Source organism: Aquila chrysaetos, chromosome 6 (genome assembly GCF_900496995.4).
Source record: "Aquila chrysaetos chrysaetos chromosome 6, bAquChr1.4, whole genome shotgun sequence".
Taxonomy (NCBI): domain Eukaryota; kingdom Metazoa; phylum Chordata; class Aves; order Accipitriformes; family Accipitridae; genus Aquila; species Aquila chrysaetos.
Genome location: NC_044009.1, coordinates 3,185,520 through 3,206,068, shown reverse-complemented (window position 1 = coordinate 3,206,068; position 20,549 = coordinate 3,185,520). Strand labels below are relative to the sequence as shown.

The window sequence follows — 20,549 nt, the reverse complement described above, 5'->3', positions numbered from 1 at the left end:
GTTTAAACATTAATTTTATTCTCTAATGCCACTGATTTTTTTCTAGAGAATGAATACTTCTTTTGAGAACCAATTTACTCCTCCATGGAGCACAACACATGAGGATCTTCCCTTCTTTGCGAAGGCAGGTAGACAGGTTCCTGTTGTGTTCATTTCTTTCCCTTGAGCACTGCCCAGCAGCACAGGTTTGTATCAGCATAACTTTGCTTTAAAACACTCATCCGTTTTCAAACCAAGGCATTTAGTTGCCCAACACCCACTGCTGGGTGGAAATATATGGCTAAGTTCTACAAACAGCTTTGAAAGTCACACTGGTTATTAGTCAGCTATTGCTGCTGAGTCAAGAGGTTGGAGCACAAAGGCCAAACACAAGGTACAGAGGTCCTACAAAAAAAAAGTAGCTGTTCCTTCTGAATGGATCTTCCAGTGACAAAACAGCTAACTTTTAAGAGAGTACAGACTGAAGGGAGAACATTCTTCCAATTTTTAAGAACTCAATTTAATACAAAATCTAATAAGTGCTTAATATTCTGTACACATTTGGGTGTGTAGGAAGACTAAGGTTAAGTTCATGCATTAGAAAGCTATGTGCTTTGCTTGCCTAATACTAAGAACCTGTTGGGACTACACAGTCTGAGTGCCTTAAAATTGAAAGCAATCAATAGAGCAGAAAGAAGTGATAATATTGTAGCATACAGCTGAGCTCAATTCATCTGCCAGCCCTTGCCCTCACATGAGCAACGTTTTCAGCTGCTTAGAACCCAGCAGGGGCTGTATTTGATGAACCACAAGGCATCATTACTTAAGAACAATCTCCCAATCAAACTGATGTTTAAAAGATACATTGCACTTTCCTTACACAATAATAGAATGCACACATGCACTCTACTGCAGGCAACAGCATGCAATCGATACTGTATTTGATTTTATAGTGAAAGCACACGTAATCCTGTCTACAAGAAGCCAGGCTTAGAAACTTTATGCTACCCAGCACGATTATATGCAAGGCCCAGAGAGATTTCCTTATCCTGTATAACTTCAGTGACTGGGATACTGAAATATTTTAGCCTTACTGGTTTTAAACATGTGAGCAAAATCTTCAATTCCTAAAATCAGCACAGGACTGGAGAAATAGATGGAGACATGGCAGTTCATTCCAGCTCAGAATCCCAAGTAGCCCTACTTGTCCTAACTGTGCAGTAGGAAAAAACTCTTGTAAACCTACTTAACTACTACTACTTTCTTGCTTACCTTCATCCTACCAGAAATAGGAAGACTGCAAACATATATCCAAACATATATCCAATGCTGAAAGGCTGTCCAACGTTTCTAGTTACTTCAGCAGAGTTCTCATATCATGGCACTATGATTTCTAACTCTACTTGCATCACTTGAAGCCAAGCCCTTAACAAGAAATCATTTCATACTCAAGTCAAACTTGAGTTTTGGGGAAGATGGACAATTCTTCTTGTCCTCTTATAGTGTTCCTGATACCCAAGATTGTAAGGTCAGCTTGAAAGAGGATATTAAAATCACAGACTATGTCCCAAATGCTTTTTTGGTGTTAAAAACTAAAACACTACTGCCCTCTTTTCTGCCTAAAGGTGCACAACCACTTTAATCAACCTTGACAGTGGTAAGCCTCCTATCCCCAGGTGGAGAAATATGTTCATGAAATTGCCAAACACCAAATTTATCTGTGCATTTATATCTGTGCCCCAAACATAATCTGAAGGTGGGAATTACTATATTTCACACAGCAACCCTGGGGAGCAACAGACTTTTATTGCATCTCCATTAAGCAGATCATAACGTAGCTGAAGAACTAGGCTTGTGGAGAAGCGACCAACTATTACAGTAACAGCACAGATTGTATGCTGCTGTTCAGCACTCAGCTCAGCATGGAGTGCAAGTCACCTGTTCATTAAATGAGAAGCAACCCGAAGGGCTGTGTAACACTTAGGAGATAGTAATTAATAACTATAGTTAGGTGACAAACAAATATCATGGCATACTGGAGAAATTAACACATTAAAAACAAACAAGAGAAAGAATAAGGGAGATGTGATCTACTGAGCAGCACAGTAACTGGGATGAACAGCTGGATCAGTGACTTCCTCTACAACTGGACAACTTACAGCACAAATTCCTCTGCCTTGCTTATTTTTCCAAGGCTATAAATTTTTGTGTCTTTTTACTGAACGCATGCACACTGTTTAGGTCACAGATTTAAGCCCCATTTAAACCTTCCAGGCACTACCACAATGCTGATACACTGAAATTAAAATAACATAACCAAAATCCTCTAGAATATCACATTTAGTTGGTTTCGAATAAGTCATTTTGGTTATTTAGTGACAGTGTTACAACTCAATGATTGGGCAGAACTCTGACTATTAACTGTGTAACACAGACAAAAGTGTGCTTCCACTCTCCTACTGACAGCAAGCCTGCTGTTGCATTTAACCTTATGTTGTGGGACAATTTTTAATTTTTTTTAAACAAGGATTAGAGCTTGGCTCTTACTGGTTTCAACATAAGGTAAGCAAGTAAATGTTTTTAGAAGTCTAGCCTTATTTTGTGAGGTTTTACAGCATTATTTCAGAGCCCTCCATCAGATTCAGTAATACTTAGGAGGTGAGAAAGAGAGACAACACTGGGAAGGGAAAGAAAAGAGAACACAACATGTTACTAACATTAAAGGTTTCGTGTTTAAACCACCTTTTCAGCCCTGCACACCTTTGTGGGCTTCAGTCTAATTTTTAAAATAAAATACTTAATAACAGGATGTTGCAGATACAATGAAAAACAGCCTTTGCTTCCATATAATTTGAGATTCAAGACACTTCTAAAAATCAGGATCCATGTACCAACTACCCTGCCACTGTGCCCACTGTATCAAACAACATATGCATACAGACACATGAGCCAACATACCCAGGACACCACTCTTCCATTGAAGCACGGTAGCTTTGCGTTGTCGTCTGAGATCTCCTCCTTTACCACCCTGGAAAAAAAAACAATAGGAAGAAAATCAAGAGTTTGAAATTACATTAGATCCAAAGGGACAGTAGTTTTCTTAAATGGTCCAGGAAAAATACAAATTTTTACTAAAATGTTGGTATCAACAAGTATTCTATGTTTAAAGAATATGTGACTATCAGAACAAAGGAAGCAAGTAAAAATAAAGGGTAGAATAGTACCTTTCCAGACAACCATCCAAAATCAGTAGGCACAAAGTAATTATAAGAACTTTGGAGTCTTCCATCTCACCACAATTTTTAAAGATCTGATGGTGATTAAAATCCCACTGTGCTGTGCAGTCTCTGTGTCAGAGATCAGAGATCACAACTTAAGGCCACTCTGTCAGCAAAGGGCTATTACCTCAATTTCCTAGACTGCATTTGGAGCCAAAACACAGCACCTTCCCTCCAGGGCACTGAAGGGGTTGTGGTCAAGCTTCATATTGAACCTTCCATCTCCTGTACATCAGACAAGCATCTCAACCTTCTTCATTAACTCAAGCTCTCTTCCCACTCTTGCTAGCCACACACCCCTCTTGCTCCCTATACCTCCCTCCCTTCACTCCAAGATGGTTTAAAAATGGTTAGCAAGGCTGAGGCCTGGCCCCGTCAGGGGAAGAGCGGACATGGTCAAATACAGAGGTGCAGCTGTGGCTTTGAGTTGCCTCCCCTAGCCCATTCCTTTTTAAACAGATGCAATGCCAAAACAGCATTCAGCTAGGAGCCATTCTGAAGGCTTCTTGATAAAAAGCTTAATCCAGAACTCAAACCCTTATAATTGAGAAGAATAAAATCAGCAATTTGTTTTACTAGCATAAGGGTTTTCGTAATATTTTAAATTCTGAAGACACTTGCTGTGACTCAGTATCTCAGAATCAGCATTTGTTCCAACAGTTTAAGACTGGTCATAGCCAAATATAAACAGCACAACTACTGAGAAAACAGAAATGCTCCCATTTCATTAGACTTAATTCCAAGCTTCCAATTCAGCAGCAACTGAAGTTACTTCAGACGTTTCTGTTCTTCTAACTATCATGGTAACCAATACGGCCCCCATTTAACAACTTCATATTCTTTAAATTAGCCAGTCATAGCCACATATATATATATTTATAGCTACAAAAAGTTATTCTGAATTCTTCAAACAATTCAGTGCTCATTCATCCTCTTAGAAAGTAAAGTAATCATGTTTTAAGTCAGCAAGACCTTTACCAGGTCTGCTGGAGGCAAAGTGAGCCTCCAGTTCTGCAATTCCTGCACTAAGTAGCCCGCACAGCTGAACACACTCTAGAAGGCCTCTCTAAATCCCACCCAGGATCGGGAAACAATGGTGCTGTTGACTACACCAGAGTCGCTTCCTTTGGATTCATCCAGATGAAAAGAGCAGGTTCAAAACCAACGAGTGGTTCAGTACTACTAGGAGTAATTAGTTACTGCCTTGAAGCACTCTTTGCAACAAGCCCCCAGTGAGCCAGCTTCTAAGTCTACAAACCAATTACAAATGTCATCTCTCAGCAGGGCACTTTAAACCGTATTTTGGGGGACTGCTGCTCTAAGCTGGAGAGTTCCAATTTAAAGCAGCAAAGATTAAGAAAACCCTGCATTTGCATCAGCTTCCTTAACAAACCTCCCTCATTTATACAAGGCCATGATCTCTCAGAAAGTGATTTCTGTCTTTAGAGAAGTAGACATTGCTGGTGGCTTCCGAAGAGACTGTCAAATGAGAAATTTTAAAAGAATCACCATTTCAGAAGCCAGCCTGAGTGGTGCTTCAGTTTCAACATGTGCTTTATTACTTTAAAATCAGAACCATTGGACTCTGCCAATTCTGAAATTCTGACTATAGGATTTGGTAAAACAGCTGGACTGCTTCATTGTTACAGTTCAGTAGTTTCAGTGTAAAATGACACAGTTGTGAATCAGTGCTATGATGGATTCTCTCTTGTCGATGATGATCCACAAGACAGGACAGAAATGGTCCATGTTATCTATTACAACACTTTTGTCTGGTTTATCTCCAGTAAGGAGATACAGATGAAATGCAGGGCAGTTAGCTTCCCATTTGGTTTCTCCGATTAATGGTAAGAATAACATCACTCTTCAAAACAGGAGCCCACAGAGTCACCATTATACAGGACTCCCTTCTCATCCCCTCACTCCCCCAATAGGACATGAATCACTTCTGCCTAGAAAGCAGACCTTAAGGACAAGCTTCCTTTCAAGCCTTTTTTTTTTTTTAATCTGCAAATTGGAGCAAACTCTAAATCCAGCATCTGGCAGAAGCAAGGCAGCCCCAGGCAGGGCAGCATAGAGAATCCCACACTATACCACACACCCTGTACAGCAATTATTGAAACCTGAAGCCCTGCATAAACATCTTTTCAAATGCTACTGCTGCCTTCCTTGTAGCAAGATTCTTGTGGATTCTTCTAATCCTACAAGCAAGGGCTCAAATAGGGCTGCAATGCAAGCATTCAAATGCAGGACTTGTCAAATTCCCGTTTCAGGAAGCCTCGTGTACAGAAATACTCCCGCACAACACAGCAAGCTTGCAGGACATTTCAATCCATTTTAGTCTCTTATTTCAAGAGAGAAGTAGTCCAGGAGAGAGTTTACCTTAATTCACTTAATCCATAGTATTCTCTTTATCAGAGTTGCAGGAATAGCATCAATGTTTACAAGCCCATGGCTTCCTTTAAATGCAGAGCTCTCCTCTTCCACTTCTGCCTAGATCCAAATAAACTAAGGCTTTCCTAGATCCAAATAAACCAAGGCTTTATGACAGCAGAGACCAACAGAGCACTTCTGCTAAATCCTGGGAGTCACTTGTCCAAGAAGGCGTTTGTTTCATGATTCTGAAGAGCTAGGGATATTCACAAAGGTGGCTGCCCAGGTCAGGGAGAACTGGCTGGGTTTTTTGCTGGGTTTGGGGTTTTTTTTAATATACAGCTTGAAGGAACTGAGCTGACTAATAGAAAATCATTCAACTGCAAAAACACCAGGTTTGCTCTTAAATACAAGGCTTTAGTACTACATACTGATGTGAATACTCAAGACATTATTTTTGTTACCTAAGGGCTCCAACCAAAATCGGGAACCTTTTGAACAAGGCATTGTACAAACACACAGGAAAGCTCTTCAGAGTGGGGACTGTCTAAATATGGGCAGAGAGGAGATATAGTGCTATGTTTATATCAAGTCAAACAGTAGATTCGTAGCAGAAATAGATTTCTGGCCTCAAGTCCCTACATAGGAGAACAGGGACAATTTGGTTTTGACAATCCCTAAGCTTTAAAAAAGCCAACCTGAAGTCTAGTCAAACTCAATAAAAATTTGTGGTTCCACAACCACATTTTCCTTTATTTATGTTTTTGTCTTCCTTGTTGCTGTGTAAAAAAACCACAATAGCCACAAAGCAACTGACTATGCATGAAACAGTGTCATATTATGAGGGGGGGAAATGGTTAGGAAGGAGAAGAGAGGAGAGAACAAATGGACAAATGAGTTTCTTTCCACCTTACTTTTAGAAAATTAGGAATAAGTGACACCACCACTAAAACCTGCATTTGCACATTTTAATCCAATTCCTAAAGAAGGAATGAACAATCTCTTCTTTCTCCACATTTATTTGCATTGTTAATGGCTAGCAGTACAATATTAGGCAGTCTTCACCCGTTTTCTATTATTGGAAAGAAAAACATTTGAAAATATTAATTTAACTCCTAATCCATCTGTCCTCCCTTCACCTTTTGGCAACAGGAAAGAGATCATATGATTTCATTATTGTTTTTAGTCATTTATACCTAGACTCTAAAGAGACAATTAAGAATAAACTCCACTGAAAACAACAGATACTCAGTACTTTAAAATCCTTTGACAATTCAATGAAGCTCTCAGACCTGTAATTCTGGAGCTGCAAACCCTGTGTGCAGACAGAGGATTTCAACATTTGCATGGATCTCCAGCCCCAATGGACCAACTCAAATTCAGACATTATCTTTTGTGTTTCAGAGAGTCCTGGAGAGAATACTCACTCAGCAAAGATCCAATTGCAGAATCAGCAAATAAAGATGCTGCAATAATTTTATCTTGACAACTGCATGTTTTAAATGACAGTATCTCACACACACACACACACCCCCCCAATGAAATGCCATTTACTGCATCCCAGAAATCATATGCAATAGTTCTGCATCAAGCTCTAAGATTTAGGCAAAAGTCAAGCACTAAAAACATACTGATTGTGAGGTTCTCTCCAGAGAAAAGGCTTGGAGGTCTTTCTAAAATTGACACATACAGTGGCAGTCAGGATATCCCTGCAATACTGCACAGACTGGTTCAGTTGTCCTCGTGATGAAAAACAAGCACACTGAAGTCACCACTTAAAAACCAACGCACTCTATCACAGCATTAGCCTTCTGCTGCAGCTAAAGGGAACAACTTCCAGATCTGTTGCAACTTGAACTACTAAATATAGCCTTGAGCTATGAGGCAAGAGGATGACAGACTGTAATTCCCAGCTTGCTTTGGGTAGCAATCAACAGTGCCAAGAACATCAAAGACAGCAGCAGCCACTAATTTCAAATATCACTGTTTTACAAATCATTATTTGTAGTAAAGAGGCTGCTCCTTTCAATTCTCAGGAAGGAGAAGCAATGGAGAGAAGGCAAGAAAGGAATATGAATGTTTGCAGCCATATGCTTCAGTCTGAGGACAACTTTGTATTCAAGAAGACGTCTTTTGCTCTACAAGAACATAGAAGCAAGGGCAGAGGGAGACCCATGCCGTTGGCTGCTTTTGGAACACACACAGTTCATTAGGAACTAATATACACAGCAGCTTAAGAGCAGGGTGGATAAGGCCCTAAGTAATGGGTTCACAACCTAGACCCAACCCAAGCTAGCATGGCAAGGAAGAAGTGGTGATGCATTTGATATGCCAAAGACCTCCTACAGAGGTGAAGAAAGGTCTGTTAGTATTGGATGTGGTCCACTGCGGAGATAAGACACCAGTGCTCTCAAGCACAATTGTTAATGGCCTTACTGTTTGGTAACAAGAACAAAGACCATCTGATACCAAGAAACACATCCCCTGCTCTCATAAAAGTTAAAGCTTCCCTTCAGAAGAGTGGATATTTGTTTCCGAGGTCACATCCTGCCTCCTGGCAACACTGTGGCAATGTTGCTGGCAAGGCTGGAATGCATGCAGTCTCTATTCTAGCATGCACAATCTTCCACTTAACCCAGGTTATGAGCCACTCTGGGTCACAGAGAAGACAGCAAATAAACACCTATCCACAAAGCCTTTTACAAAGCTACCACTCAAGGACTGCCAAACGGTAACAGAACAAACCAGTCATTTCCAGATAACTTGGGTCGCAATACCTCCCAGCTGCAGGTCCACCCCATGCTGCCCTGCTGTGTTCCAGCTGTACACGATTCTCCTTTGCAAAGGGGAGGGAGGGGAGAATCTGCCAGCACACCAACAATTTAGCTAGAGATTTTTCTTCGATGTTCAGAGACTTGTAACATTTTCCTCTTCACCATACTCCAGAAAAATCCTGATGCACAATGTATTAGATCCTTTCATTCATCCTTCAAATGCATCTAGCAGGTAAAAGGAAGGTAAAAGAAGAACACAGAGGAACAACTCACCCAAGGTCACACAGTACATCAGTGACTGATCATGAAAAAGACCCCATACTCTTGCATACCCCCAAGCACCTGCTCTACATTGTCAGCAAGCTCCCTACTATCAAATCCCACATCAATACAGTCTTTACTTAGAAAGAGCACGTGCAAAAAAGGGTGTGGATGTGGGGGGGAAGGGGAGGAGGGAATAGTTCTCAGAAGCTCACATCCTCTGCTTTATTTGACTTAGAGGAGATTTAAGAACTAATTACTAAATGAAACAATCACTGCTGGTAACAGCCCCTCCTTCCTCTCACTTCCTGGAATTGTGTCTGGATCCTCTGACTTTGCTACCACCCAACTCTGCACAAATAGGTATTTGTGCATTTACCAAAACCAGTCTTGTTCACCCTCTCACACCTCACCTGTTTCTATGATAGGTTTACACTCCTGGTTACCTCCCCAGTATCCTGACTTCTTGTTTTCGCCCAGAGAGGATTTTAGCCTGAAGACCAAGGATTGTTCAGGCTTACCCTCACTCTCATCCCTCTGCCAAGCGGTTTGCTGCCTGAGAATATATGCTGACTCCATATTAAGAATACTAAGTGAACCCCAGAAACCTCTAATGACTCTCTGATTCATAAGCATTTAGGCAATTGGATATTAAACACTGGGTTTGATAGTGTTGCATACACTTGCATTTTGATTGCATCATGCACGCCTGGGAGAGACTTAATCTCCAGAATTAGCTAGATGATTTTTTCTTTCTACTCAGAAAAATGAGGTTATCAAGGAAATTCTCCTTTGACGGATTCACCAGTTGCAGGCCCAACCCTCCAAGGCCACATACATGGGAAATGCAGGGTTGAGACAGCAGTGTGGCCCCTACAGATACATTCTAGGTTAACATGTACCATGCCACAAAGTGCGCATCCTAATACACTTTAGCACCAGATTAATTCCATCTTGCCACTGCGATCGCAATCAAGTCTTTTCTTAACTCTTTCTTATTGTCCTTTACTGATGGGAGAAGGGGGAGAGAAGCTTCATTCATTACTTTTTATAACTTGGAGATCCTTAGAGAGAAGGCGAAGTAATTAACCCATTTGTTCTATATCTATCTTCGATGACTTCATCACCACAAAGGCAGGTAAGAGATTATTCATATGTTAGTTTTGATTCATAGAATCATGTAGGTTGGAAGAGAAATCCAGGGGTCATCTAGTCCAACCTCCTGCTCGCAGCAGGTTTAGGTTGCTTAGGGCCATGTCAGTCAAGTTTTGAGTATCTCCAAGGATGGAGGTTCCACAAACTCTTCGGGCAACTTGATTCTACTTACGAAGCAGCAGTTTTCCAAAAAGCTGTTTAAATTAGTAAAACCGTAAGTAATCATAAATCCACATCTGCAATGAGTTAATACTAAGAGAAGCTATTCGTAAGATTCTACTAAGTGCTTTGGCAGATTCTAAGCTCACTCAAAAGCAACTTTTGCTTTGGAAGCGCCCAACTTCTAATGTGGTTTGATAGATATTTGCACATTGGACGAGCGGTCAGAACTACAGTAATAGTATTACACTCCACTGATGCTAGCTAGCCGCTTCATAGAAATTCTTTGACTTCGCTAGCCATAAAAAAAAATATTTTTTAAAGCTCTTCAAGCAGAAGCCCTTTCTGAAGAAGGTCCAGAATGGTCAGACTACGCCCTGCATCTTGCCTGGCAATATCAGGCCAATCTTCCATGCAGAATATAAACATCGCTGAAGATCAGACTGTTTACTACAATACAAAAGCAAATGACAGGACAGCCATTTTTAGGGAAACCCAAGTAAAATAAAGACAGACATGCAGTTCCTTTAAGGACAATTTAAATTGCAGAATGCACAGAGCAAACCCAGCAGAAAAGAGCTGACATGCACGGAAAGAAAAAAACCTCTCACCCTTCTGATCACATGACAAATATGCAACTCCTCAACTGGAATCTAAGGCTGCAGCTCTAAAAATAGTCTTTCTGAAGCTGATTAACATGTCAGTTTGAATCTTTAATGCAGAATTAAAACTTTAGGCTTTTTGTAGCTGAGGCCGCAACACAGAGAGTCTTTAGCCTCCCAACTCGGAGAAATTAATGAAAATAAAGCCACATACTGAATTTACAGATGACACTTGGCTAGGATATGTTTATTTTGGAAATAAGAAAGAGGGGAGGAAAAGAGAAATCCTTTTGCCGAGCAGATAAACAGATAAACACCCTAATGCAGTGCAGCATAGAAGGGCTCTGCTCAACACAGAAAGATTCGCAGCCTTCTGTGATGCATGCATGAAAGCCTTAGATCTTGTCTGCACCCCACTGAGCCTGTGAGCAGGAAACAGCGTTGCAGCGTTCTGAAGCAGACTTACAGTGCTTCTCTACGGAAGGCTCATGCCAATCACTCCTCCAAATAGCACAGAGCCAGAATGGAACCAGCCTTCTCCTTTTTAGGTTGTTATTCATAAACAACCCTGACAATGCTTTGCCTTTCCATATATGCACTTTTGTATGCCAACTCCCACACAAACCTGTCAAAAATGAATATGAACGTGCTACCCACGATTATGATGACACGCCCAACTATAGAACAAAACCCTCTTCAAACAAAGATATTTAGCTTCAATGCATGTGAGAGCTTTCCTAACAAAAAAGCTGAGCAGTAGCTCTGCATGATCTGCAGAGGCTCAGCTACTCAAGTTCAACATCCCTTCTGCATAAAGCCATTTACTAAAGTCAGCTCTCGTGACGGCACTCCCCAGCTTGAGGTTAACCTCCTGTCCTTCCACCATGCACTTTAGCTCCTTCTTATAGGTTCTGTAGAAATCATAGCAAGAAACTGTGTGTAATGGGTGTTAGGGAAGTCACCTCTTCCTGCATAGGTGACAAATACATTAAGAAACACTCTCTTTTTCTTCATTTATGTAATTAGCTGCTACCCTCTGTCTCATGTTATCCTTAACACTTTTAAAAAGCTAAACATGCAGTCTTAATGATTCTGTCTGCAATTAATATGAATATATTAACCATGTTTATACATCAGTTATCCTCTGCCACATCTGATCTTCATCACCACAGTAAACACTTTTGCCCACATAACTGCCTCTTCCCTGTTTTCTCCACTCCACCTTTATTCCTGCAGGCACATCCAGCAGTTGGTCATGCCAGCCTTCTAGAACAGTAGGGAAAATTTATCATCTTTCAGGAGAACTGCAGAATACTGGAAAAGTTTTGGCACTTAGGTCCTATACCAGATACTGACCTAAGCTTAAGCACATGAATGAAGTAAGAACTACTGTATTCCCTAATAGAGAATCAGCCTGAATCTGCCCTTCATTTCAAATATAAAGCTTCACTTTTTATAGCAATGTGTTGGGACTCAAGGACAACTAAATTTGTCTAGGCTCCACTCTTGCACCAATCCACTGTATGACCTTGAGGAGGTCATTTGGCCTATTACATTCCCTCTTACTACAAGAAAATTATGGGACCCTCATGTTTAAAAGTTCCTTGATGACTATTTAAGATAGACATTCGAGCAGCAGAAAGCCTCATTACTTGGTTAGAAAAGTACAGAGTTCTGCTTAAGCAAGATCCCTGCACATGAATCCAAAAAGAACAACAGGATCATGTGAGGGAGGGAGGAAAGCAGAGATTACTTGCATTACAGCTGCCTCAACTGTGAACAGGGGAATTCTGATCTACAGCAATCCAGTTTAGCCATCTGCATCACACTCAAAGCACTTCTAAAGGCCTATCAGTCATTACCAAGTGCAACAGTCTGACACAGTGACTCATACTAAAAGGTTCCACGTGTTTCGAACCAACTGGTACTTGGGCTCCCAGCCCAGATCTGTCTCATCCTTCCATTTCAGTCAAGTGCAGCACAGCCCAACTTGTGCTAGGCTATAGACTCTCAGAACTTCTACGCATTATCTTGAAAGGGTCTCCAAATACAGTGCACTTCGTAGCATCCTCAAGGAATGGCTTCCAATTAAGTATTTTAAAATATTTACGACTGACTGTTAAAGAGCAATGGCATAAAGGGAATACTATTTGCTTCTCTATTCCTTAATTAACAATATTTCAGTGGTTGTACAGATGCCCAAGGTGTGAAAATCCCACTAAAACACAAGCATTTATGGCATTATAAGTTGATATCTATAGAAATTAGTCTATTTTGATTTAAGCACTGATAGCCCAAATTGTGCATAGTGTTATCCTCCACTCCATGATCAGCTAACCTAGCAGAAAAAAAGGTTACTCTTAATTATGTGCACAGAGAAGCCAAGCATGTGGTTGACTTTTGGAGTCCTAAGACCTTACCATTTGTTTTCATCAATACCACTTACTCCCTCGGAAAGGGTTTGGAGTAGAACCGGCCAAACTGTCCGTAACAAGCAAAGCATTTTAGCCACACTGACAGTCTTCTGTCTTTTATATTATTTCCCTTTTTCTTCTACCCTTCCCCACCACGTTATTTAGTAAATTATTTATGTGACTATATTATAGTCTCACAGGTGTTAAGGAATCTATTCTTGCAACTGTCCCAAGGGACAGACACATATCATCACCTCTGCTGTAAAGACAAGGAAGTCACAATACAAAGGGACAGGTCAGCATAATTATGACCTGAACCTGGATTTCCAAGTCCCAGTCCAATGTCTTAGTTACAAAACAATAAATATTAACAAGCCCCTATAAAATTAAGTCGTTCTTGAAAACAACCTAGGAAAAACACTGTAAAAGAGAGGTTACTGCCAGCATCAAGTTGGTTGTGGAATGCCCATTTGAAACAGCTGGCTCTGATTTTGCTTTCCCCAGGGTGCAATTATCTTCAAAACTCCAGAGCAGGACACTCTCAAAATAGCACTTAGAGATGACATTCACACAAAGTCAAGGCAGAGATGCAGCCTGTTGAAAATTTAAGCCTCTGCAGGCTGAAGTCACGTCATGACCTTGCACACTGAGAGCTACATACCAATTCATTGAGATGTTGCACTTTCTAATACATAGTCCAAGTGCCATTCTCCAAGCCAGTTCTGAAGCTGAGAATTGAAAGGCAAGGTTCATGATGCTTTTAGCTGATCATCAACAGCTCTCAGCCCCATGATAAACAGCAAGAGAGGCTGCACAACATGTAAGTTTATTGGCCACTCCACCTAGTATATACTACCAATAAAATCTCTATTTTTTGCAAAGGGAACACTAATTTTGGTAATACAGCCTCCCTCAGCACAAACTGACGCTCAGAGTACTACGTCCTTTTAGCTGTGCTTCCAGTCCTTTCAAAGTTACTTGGGAAGCATTAAGAGCTCCATGAATGCCCAAGTTTTCTCATCATCCCTAAGGATATTTTGGGATAACATAACTTTAATTCATCAACATGCAAAAACCATCACTTTGCAGCCACTATTCTTGGACCCCCAGCCAGAAATGTGGATGCCTCAGCTTAAGCCTGAATATCATCTGCTCAATATCAAAATGGACAGAGAAGCCTTTCAAGATACTAAATCCAAGTTAGTTTTAACCAGCTAGCTCAAGCAGTGACAACACCAGTAATGTAGTTACACAAGCTTCATTACAGTCCCTAGATTACACTAGGGACTCTGGTACTTCCTCTGGCTGCCAGACCACACTTAAGCCCATGCTGCCACAAATTATTTCAAGGGCTTCCCACACTAACAGGATTCAAATTAAGACAGATAGGCTCTTTGCTATCACACATCCAAAATGGCATGCGGACACAGCCCCCCTCATCCCATGGCTCATACCTATAGAAAACTCTTCTCTAACAGTCAGGCAGAAAGGGCGGTCTGAATATGGTGAAGGATGAGTGACAGCAGGAGACATGAACTACAGCCAGATGCAGCAGCATACCTCTGTCACTGCCGATGACTGATTTCAGTAGCTTAATTGCAGGCTGGTTACCGGGTCACTCCAAGGAATCGCTGCACCCAGTGCCAATAGCTGCAGAGGTTACACAAGTGTGCAACTCAAGCAGTCACTGAGTAAAAGACACCTGACAAGTTGAGTAGGAGAAAGGACCTGGGTAGAAAGGTAACAATTTCAGAATAAGGATGGAATTACAGGACAATGCACCTACACATCCAGTAGAAAGAGTCCAACCAAAGTGTGTTAGGGCACTGCAGTCCACTCATGGGTCTGATACAATGTGCTTTCTAGCAAATGACATGCTCAAATTCCCAACACTAAGTTTTGAAGGTGAAACTCACTCCTGAGCCAAACACAAGCACAAACACTACGTTTCACCTGACTCGGTCTCACATGACGTATCAGCTTCAGCACAGGGATGGGTCTGGCCTAGGCAGAGCTAACTGACAAAGGAGGATAATTTGGAGCAAGTGCACAGTAAATACTTCAGAAGGATGTTATGAAAACATAATGAGTGATATCCAGACCATTGTGTCATAGGTCCTTTTCCAAAATCCCAGAAGACTACTATGCAACAACCCATTATTCTTATTCAAAATACTGACCACCAATAAGAACTGAGCCCACAGACAGCAGATGGCTCTTATCTTTGTGTATTTGCACACATTTCACAATGGCCAAGTGCCCAGGCAGTTATTTTTGCCTCGAGTTAAGACCTTGATTCATAGCAAGATTAACAGTAAATATGCAACTTGTAAGCTCTTCAGGGACTGAGTATTTTCAGTGGAAAGGCTGACATTTACATACATCACATTGCAGCCACAGAAAGAAGGGACCACAAGAACAGCCGTTGTTTCTCTGCAACTGAAAGAACATGCAGACATGACAACCCCAATACCATCACATACGTGCATCTATAAAAGCAAATAAATGAGGCAACTAATGCTAGACAGCATACTGAGTTTTTGTGCTGAAGCGACCCAAAGTCACATGTTCTTACACTGCCTTCACAATTCAACAGAAAAAACAGCTTCTCAGCAATAGACTATTGCCAGCACACTTTATTTGCATTACTAGATGTCAGGCAATCCATTTTCAAAGGCAATACCACCAATCATGTACTGTAACCTTATGAATCTATTTTCTGTCCTAAAGGGAAAAAAATATACACGTACAGAAACATGTTACTTCCACCTCAGTACAACCCAGGTGCTGTCACTGATAATGCTGGCATGATCACACACAAAGCAGAGCATTACGCTGAACTATCTTTCCACTACAATTATTCTGGCATCAGTGGCACCAGCACAATCTCACAGCACGCGGTAAAAAAACGTGCACAATATTTACCCTTAAAAATGTGACATCGGTTTTTCTTTATCATTTCTTCACCCAAACATCATTTTAAAGATAACTATATTTTCATCTAAAAACGTAGTCTCTGAATATTAATGCATGTTATGACAAAAATCCCAGATACGGTCAGGTCCTCATTTTAGAAAACGATTAACTGTATATACTAATTTTGCAAAATTTAAATGTCCACTTTCAGCATATGCCACATTAAGGAGACAGGTTCCCATTCTGCTGATAGAACAAGGAAGGAGAAGAAGAGATCTTCCTTTAAGATTGTGAAGGACGGGTGCAATGTCAAACTAATGAAGTGATCACCCTGGCTGAGTTGTCCCTTCAAGAATCAACTCCAGAGCAATAAACTCCAGGAACAAGTCAAAGGACTATGCCTGTGACCCTAATCCCCCATATTCCATCAAGTCCACTATTCTCAATATAGAAAGAAGCACCTTTCTGGAGAGGTCCACTAACTACATGCAGTGAAATCACTCTCTGAAAGACAGCAGGAGGAGAATGAGCTGCCTGAAAACATGCCGTCCCTCTCTGCTTTTCAGACAGAATGACTTTCAGTCCTTCACAATGAAAGCAAGAAAGAAACAAGTTCAACATATGGCCTTAGAAAGCAGAGCATTTTTCCTAATCAACTAGAAGTAAAGTGAGCTTATTTCTACCATTCTAAGTAACGGCTGGATATGGTAGCAACTCCAGACCTCTTATTACAACTATTCAATTCGTTTTCAATAAAGGTGTCGCACAACCATGACAGACACGGTGTCAGCTGCCAAACACCACAAAACAAGAAATGCTAAACATACGTGAGAACAGTCAGGTCGAGGGAGGTGATCCTCCCCCTCTACTCCGCTCTTGTGAGACCCCACCTGCAGTACTGTGTTCAGCTCTGGGGCCCCCAACATAGGAGGGACATGGACCTGTTGGAGTGAGTCCAGAGGAGGGCCACGAAGATGATCAGGGGGCTGGAGCACCTCTCCTACAAAGACAGGCTGAGAGAGTTGAGGTTATTCAGCCTGGAGAAGAGAAGGCTCGGGGGAGACCTTATAACAGCCTTCCAGTATCTAAAGGGGGACTACAAGAAAGCTGGAGAGGGACTTTTTACAAGGGCATGTAGTGATAGGACAAGGGGTAATGGCTTTAAACTGGAAGAGGGTAGATTTAGATTAGATGTAGGGAAGAAGTTCTTCACTGTGAGGGTGGTGAGGCACTGGAACAGGTTGCCCAGAGCAGCTGTGGATGCCCCATCCCTGGAGGTGTTCAAGGCCAGGTTGGATGGGGCTTGGAGCAACCTGGTCTCGTGGAAGGTGTCCCTGCCTGTGGCAGGGGGGTTGGAACTAGATGATCTTTAAGGTCGCTTCCAACCCAAACCATTCTATGATTCTATGATAAGATAAGAATCAATTCTTACTCCTCTGTGAGATGTTCGTTTTGTGCTCTCTTAAAAGTACATCACTATAATAATAAAGCTAGGTCAAAAAATAGCCACAAGTGTTAATCAATACCTCACAGAAACATTATTTACAGACAGGTTAAAGTAATGGCTAAAAAAGAGATGAATGCCGATCTAGTTACACAAGAAACCACCATATTATCCAGCAGTGGCTACAGTACTCCAAGACTCCAGATACTTGGGAGAGAAAAGAAGCTATTCATAAATTTATTTAGTATGGTCCTTATGCAGAAACCTCAAACACTTATTATAGATAATATCTCACTCCCCCTAGGTTATTTGTCTAGACATATTTTAATTAAATGACATTATTCTGGTCACTGATGTGGTGAAAATTATTTAGTTTATTTTAATAAGGTCTTTTGCTCTATACTACTGCAGCTTCCAGAATTATAACTCACAGCCCATGACAAGTTAGACATATGTTGTAATGAATGCGATAGTGCCTGTTGCCTCTAGACCTATACAAAACACAGGCACAAAGGTGGGGACTACCATCCCTGTCTATCTTCAAAGCACATGCAAAATGTCAACTTTCCCACAGAATTACACAGAAAACCCTAAAAGACTATGTATCCTTTTTTTTGTGGGAAGCCACCGGAAGCCTTCACTAGTCAGTTCTTTGTACAAGCTTAAGAAGTGTACTGCATCATACACAGAGATCAATTTAATGCACAATTCCCAGAATTGAGTCTCAAAGGCAACCCAGGAGGCGTATAACATGAATCCACTGCATGGCTGTTTCAGCTGTTCAACACATTGCCTGGACAGTCTCTGTGGACAAAGTATTTTGGAATCCAGATCACAAGATAAAGTTGTTCTTGTCTACACCCCTTCGAACTTTAGCCTCCCATGAGGAACAACATGCTACTGGTGTAGGGGAAGCACAGATACAGCCCTCGTAATACTTCCCTGGGATAGCAACACTGCAAGACAAACTTCTAACATAATGAAAAGCTGGGTTCAGACCTCTTGCATTCAGACCTGGTAATAAATTCCACCCACACTTCAACTTCAAAGTATAACTGGACCTACAAGTTTGTTTAGGCATTGAAAGAGAGATCTCCAGCTTGTCACAAAATCCCAAGTCAGATATAAATTAAGAAACAGGTAGTCTTTGGATACATGCCCGTATGTATCCACAGTAAGTCAAAAACTTGTTTTAACCATCAGAAAGGTGTTCCAGCAGAGAAGTGAAACAAGTTCTCGATAGCAAGTGCAACCCCCCAGCCCCATGCTCATGTTTAGACATGAGTTTGCTATCCAAAGCTACACTATAAAGCATTTTACAAAAATGCCTGCTATTTCATTTAGAAAAATAGCAAAGAGTAACAGCACAAATTGCATGGACTGACATATTCAATATCCTTGTAAAACCTAATTAAGAAAGGCGTTGCTTTGAGAAAAGTGAAGTCTTCCAGTAAAAGACAGCTGTCCGTATAAACGTCAGTAAGCCAACCTCCCTCATTTCATGAGTGGCCTCTTTAGTCTAGAACTGGAAGACCCTGGTAAGGGAGAGAGAGATATGGTTGTTTCATTTACTACTATACTCCTGAAGAACTAACTATAAGCAAGAAAAAAGCTGCAGTGCTCAGGGACTCACTTTGGTACCTGACACAGGTTTTTGAGTTCTTTATAAAGAAATATTTGTTCAAGCTATTGTCATTCGGTACATCCTCACCAGAACATATAGCAGTACTGAAGGACACAGATTTTAAAAAAAAAAAAAAAAAAAAAAAAAAAAAAAAGCTACAATGAAAAGAGCCTACAATGCTGTATTTCACCATTTCCCCAGGTGCATCACAGGCTTTCCCATCAGATCACCAAGTCCTTGTTTCTCAGGAATACAGCAAGATTCATTTGCCAACAGCTCTTAAGGCCATCCATTTAAGGAAAATAAAAATTAGATAGGTCTAAAACACTGAACCATTCAGCTAAGGTACCCTTCAAAAGACAGGGAGCAGGCTTGCCAAGAACTGACATGCATGCGCTAAGAAATGGTGCTCCTCCAAATATTGCACTTATGTAACTATTACCTAGCAGCTGGTAAAGCACAAAGGCAGACTGTTCCGGGAGGGGCCCCTATTAACATAGGAGGTACATGCTTTTTACCTGCCTGGCTCTGCCTGTTCGGTTCCCCACCTCCCACTCTTAAAGAGTCATTTCAGCAACCTAAGAGGCTGCTCAGAGAAACAGTTCAGATAAAAGGTGTTCAGATTTTATGCATCACAGGCAGAGAACTGAACCCTTTTCCATATGCAAAGGGAGAGCAAGCAAAATGCAAACCCTTCATTCCACACCTGCGCAAGCCCAAGTACATTTGGCTTCTAAATGAGTATTTGTAGGTTTAAGTACAGAATCCAACAGAACCTCTGCCTTAAATTACCAGTGTATTAGTGCGGAAGAGAGTGGGGAAACACAGGGCCCAATGACTTTTTTTTTTTTTTTTAATTAAGCACCATTTAAAGCCCTCTGAAACAGAAAGCAGACCCTCATTATCCTGGCACCACACAGAATGAGATAAGCCTTCTGCAGGGAAAACTACCATCTAAAACACAAGATTAAAGACTTATTGCATCTTTTCCAGCAGATGGTAAGATGAGGCAGAAAACTGTGTGGCAGGGTTGACAACCAAACTCAGATCTTCCAAGAGCTAGGTAATCACCTTAGCCACAGACAGCCTTCTGAAGAGTCTCTGCCACTCTTACGAACACGGCACTTCACCAGGAACTGAACAAGAAAAAAAATGTAAGCAATGTCCATTCACGTGAAACACATGTTTTCAATTTGTAACAAGTAGTCCCCCTTGCCTTTATTGTCTTAATTTTACAAGCTTCACAGAGAAGATTGCTACAGTATTTGCAAAGTGCACTTTGACAGTCTGTTGGTTCCTTCTGGATTCAGAGCTTCGTTTGTCCAGACTGGAAGATATGCATACATACACCCCTCTGGTTCTGTTTAGTGACTTTTGGTGCTTCCTGTGGCAATGCAGCTCTTGAGGGATCTAACAATGCTCTGAGTTACTATCTACTCTGGCTGTGAAATGCATCACAGGGAAATCTGAATCTCCCACAGGTTTCAGATCGACGAATACCACTCCGGGTAGCCCTATCTTTTAAAGGAAACATCTTGAACCTTGCAGAAGGTTTGTACATATTGACACC

At 41.1% G+C, this 20,549-nt stretch overlaps 1 protein-coding gene across 3 annotated transcripts in view; it reads right to left on the bottom strand.

Annotated features, from left to right (window-relative positions):
- The window catches only part of DVL1 (dishevelled segment polarity protein 1), a 105,655-nt gene that overhangs the window by 63,597 nt on the left and 21,509 nt on the right, over positions 1–20,549 (bottom strand). For all 3 annotated transcript variants that reach the window (XM_030017349.2, XM_030017350.2, XM_030017352.2), the window contains exon 2: positions 2,938–3,007. In XM_030017349.2, the coding sequence (XP_029873209.1) occupies positions 2,938–3,007 (70 nt within the window). The remainder of the gene's footprint in view (positions 1–2,937; positions 3,008–20,549) is intronic.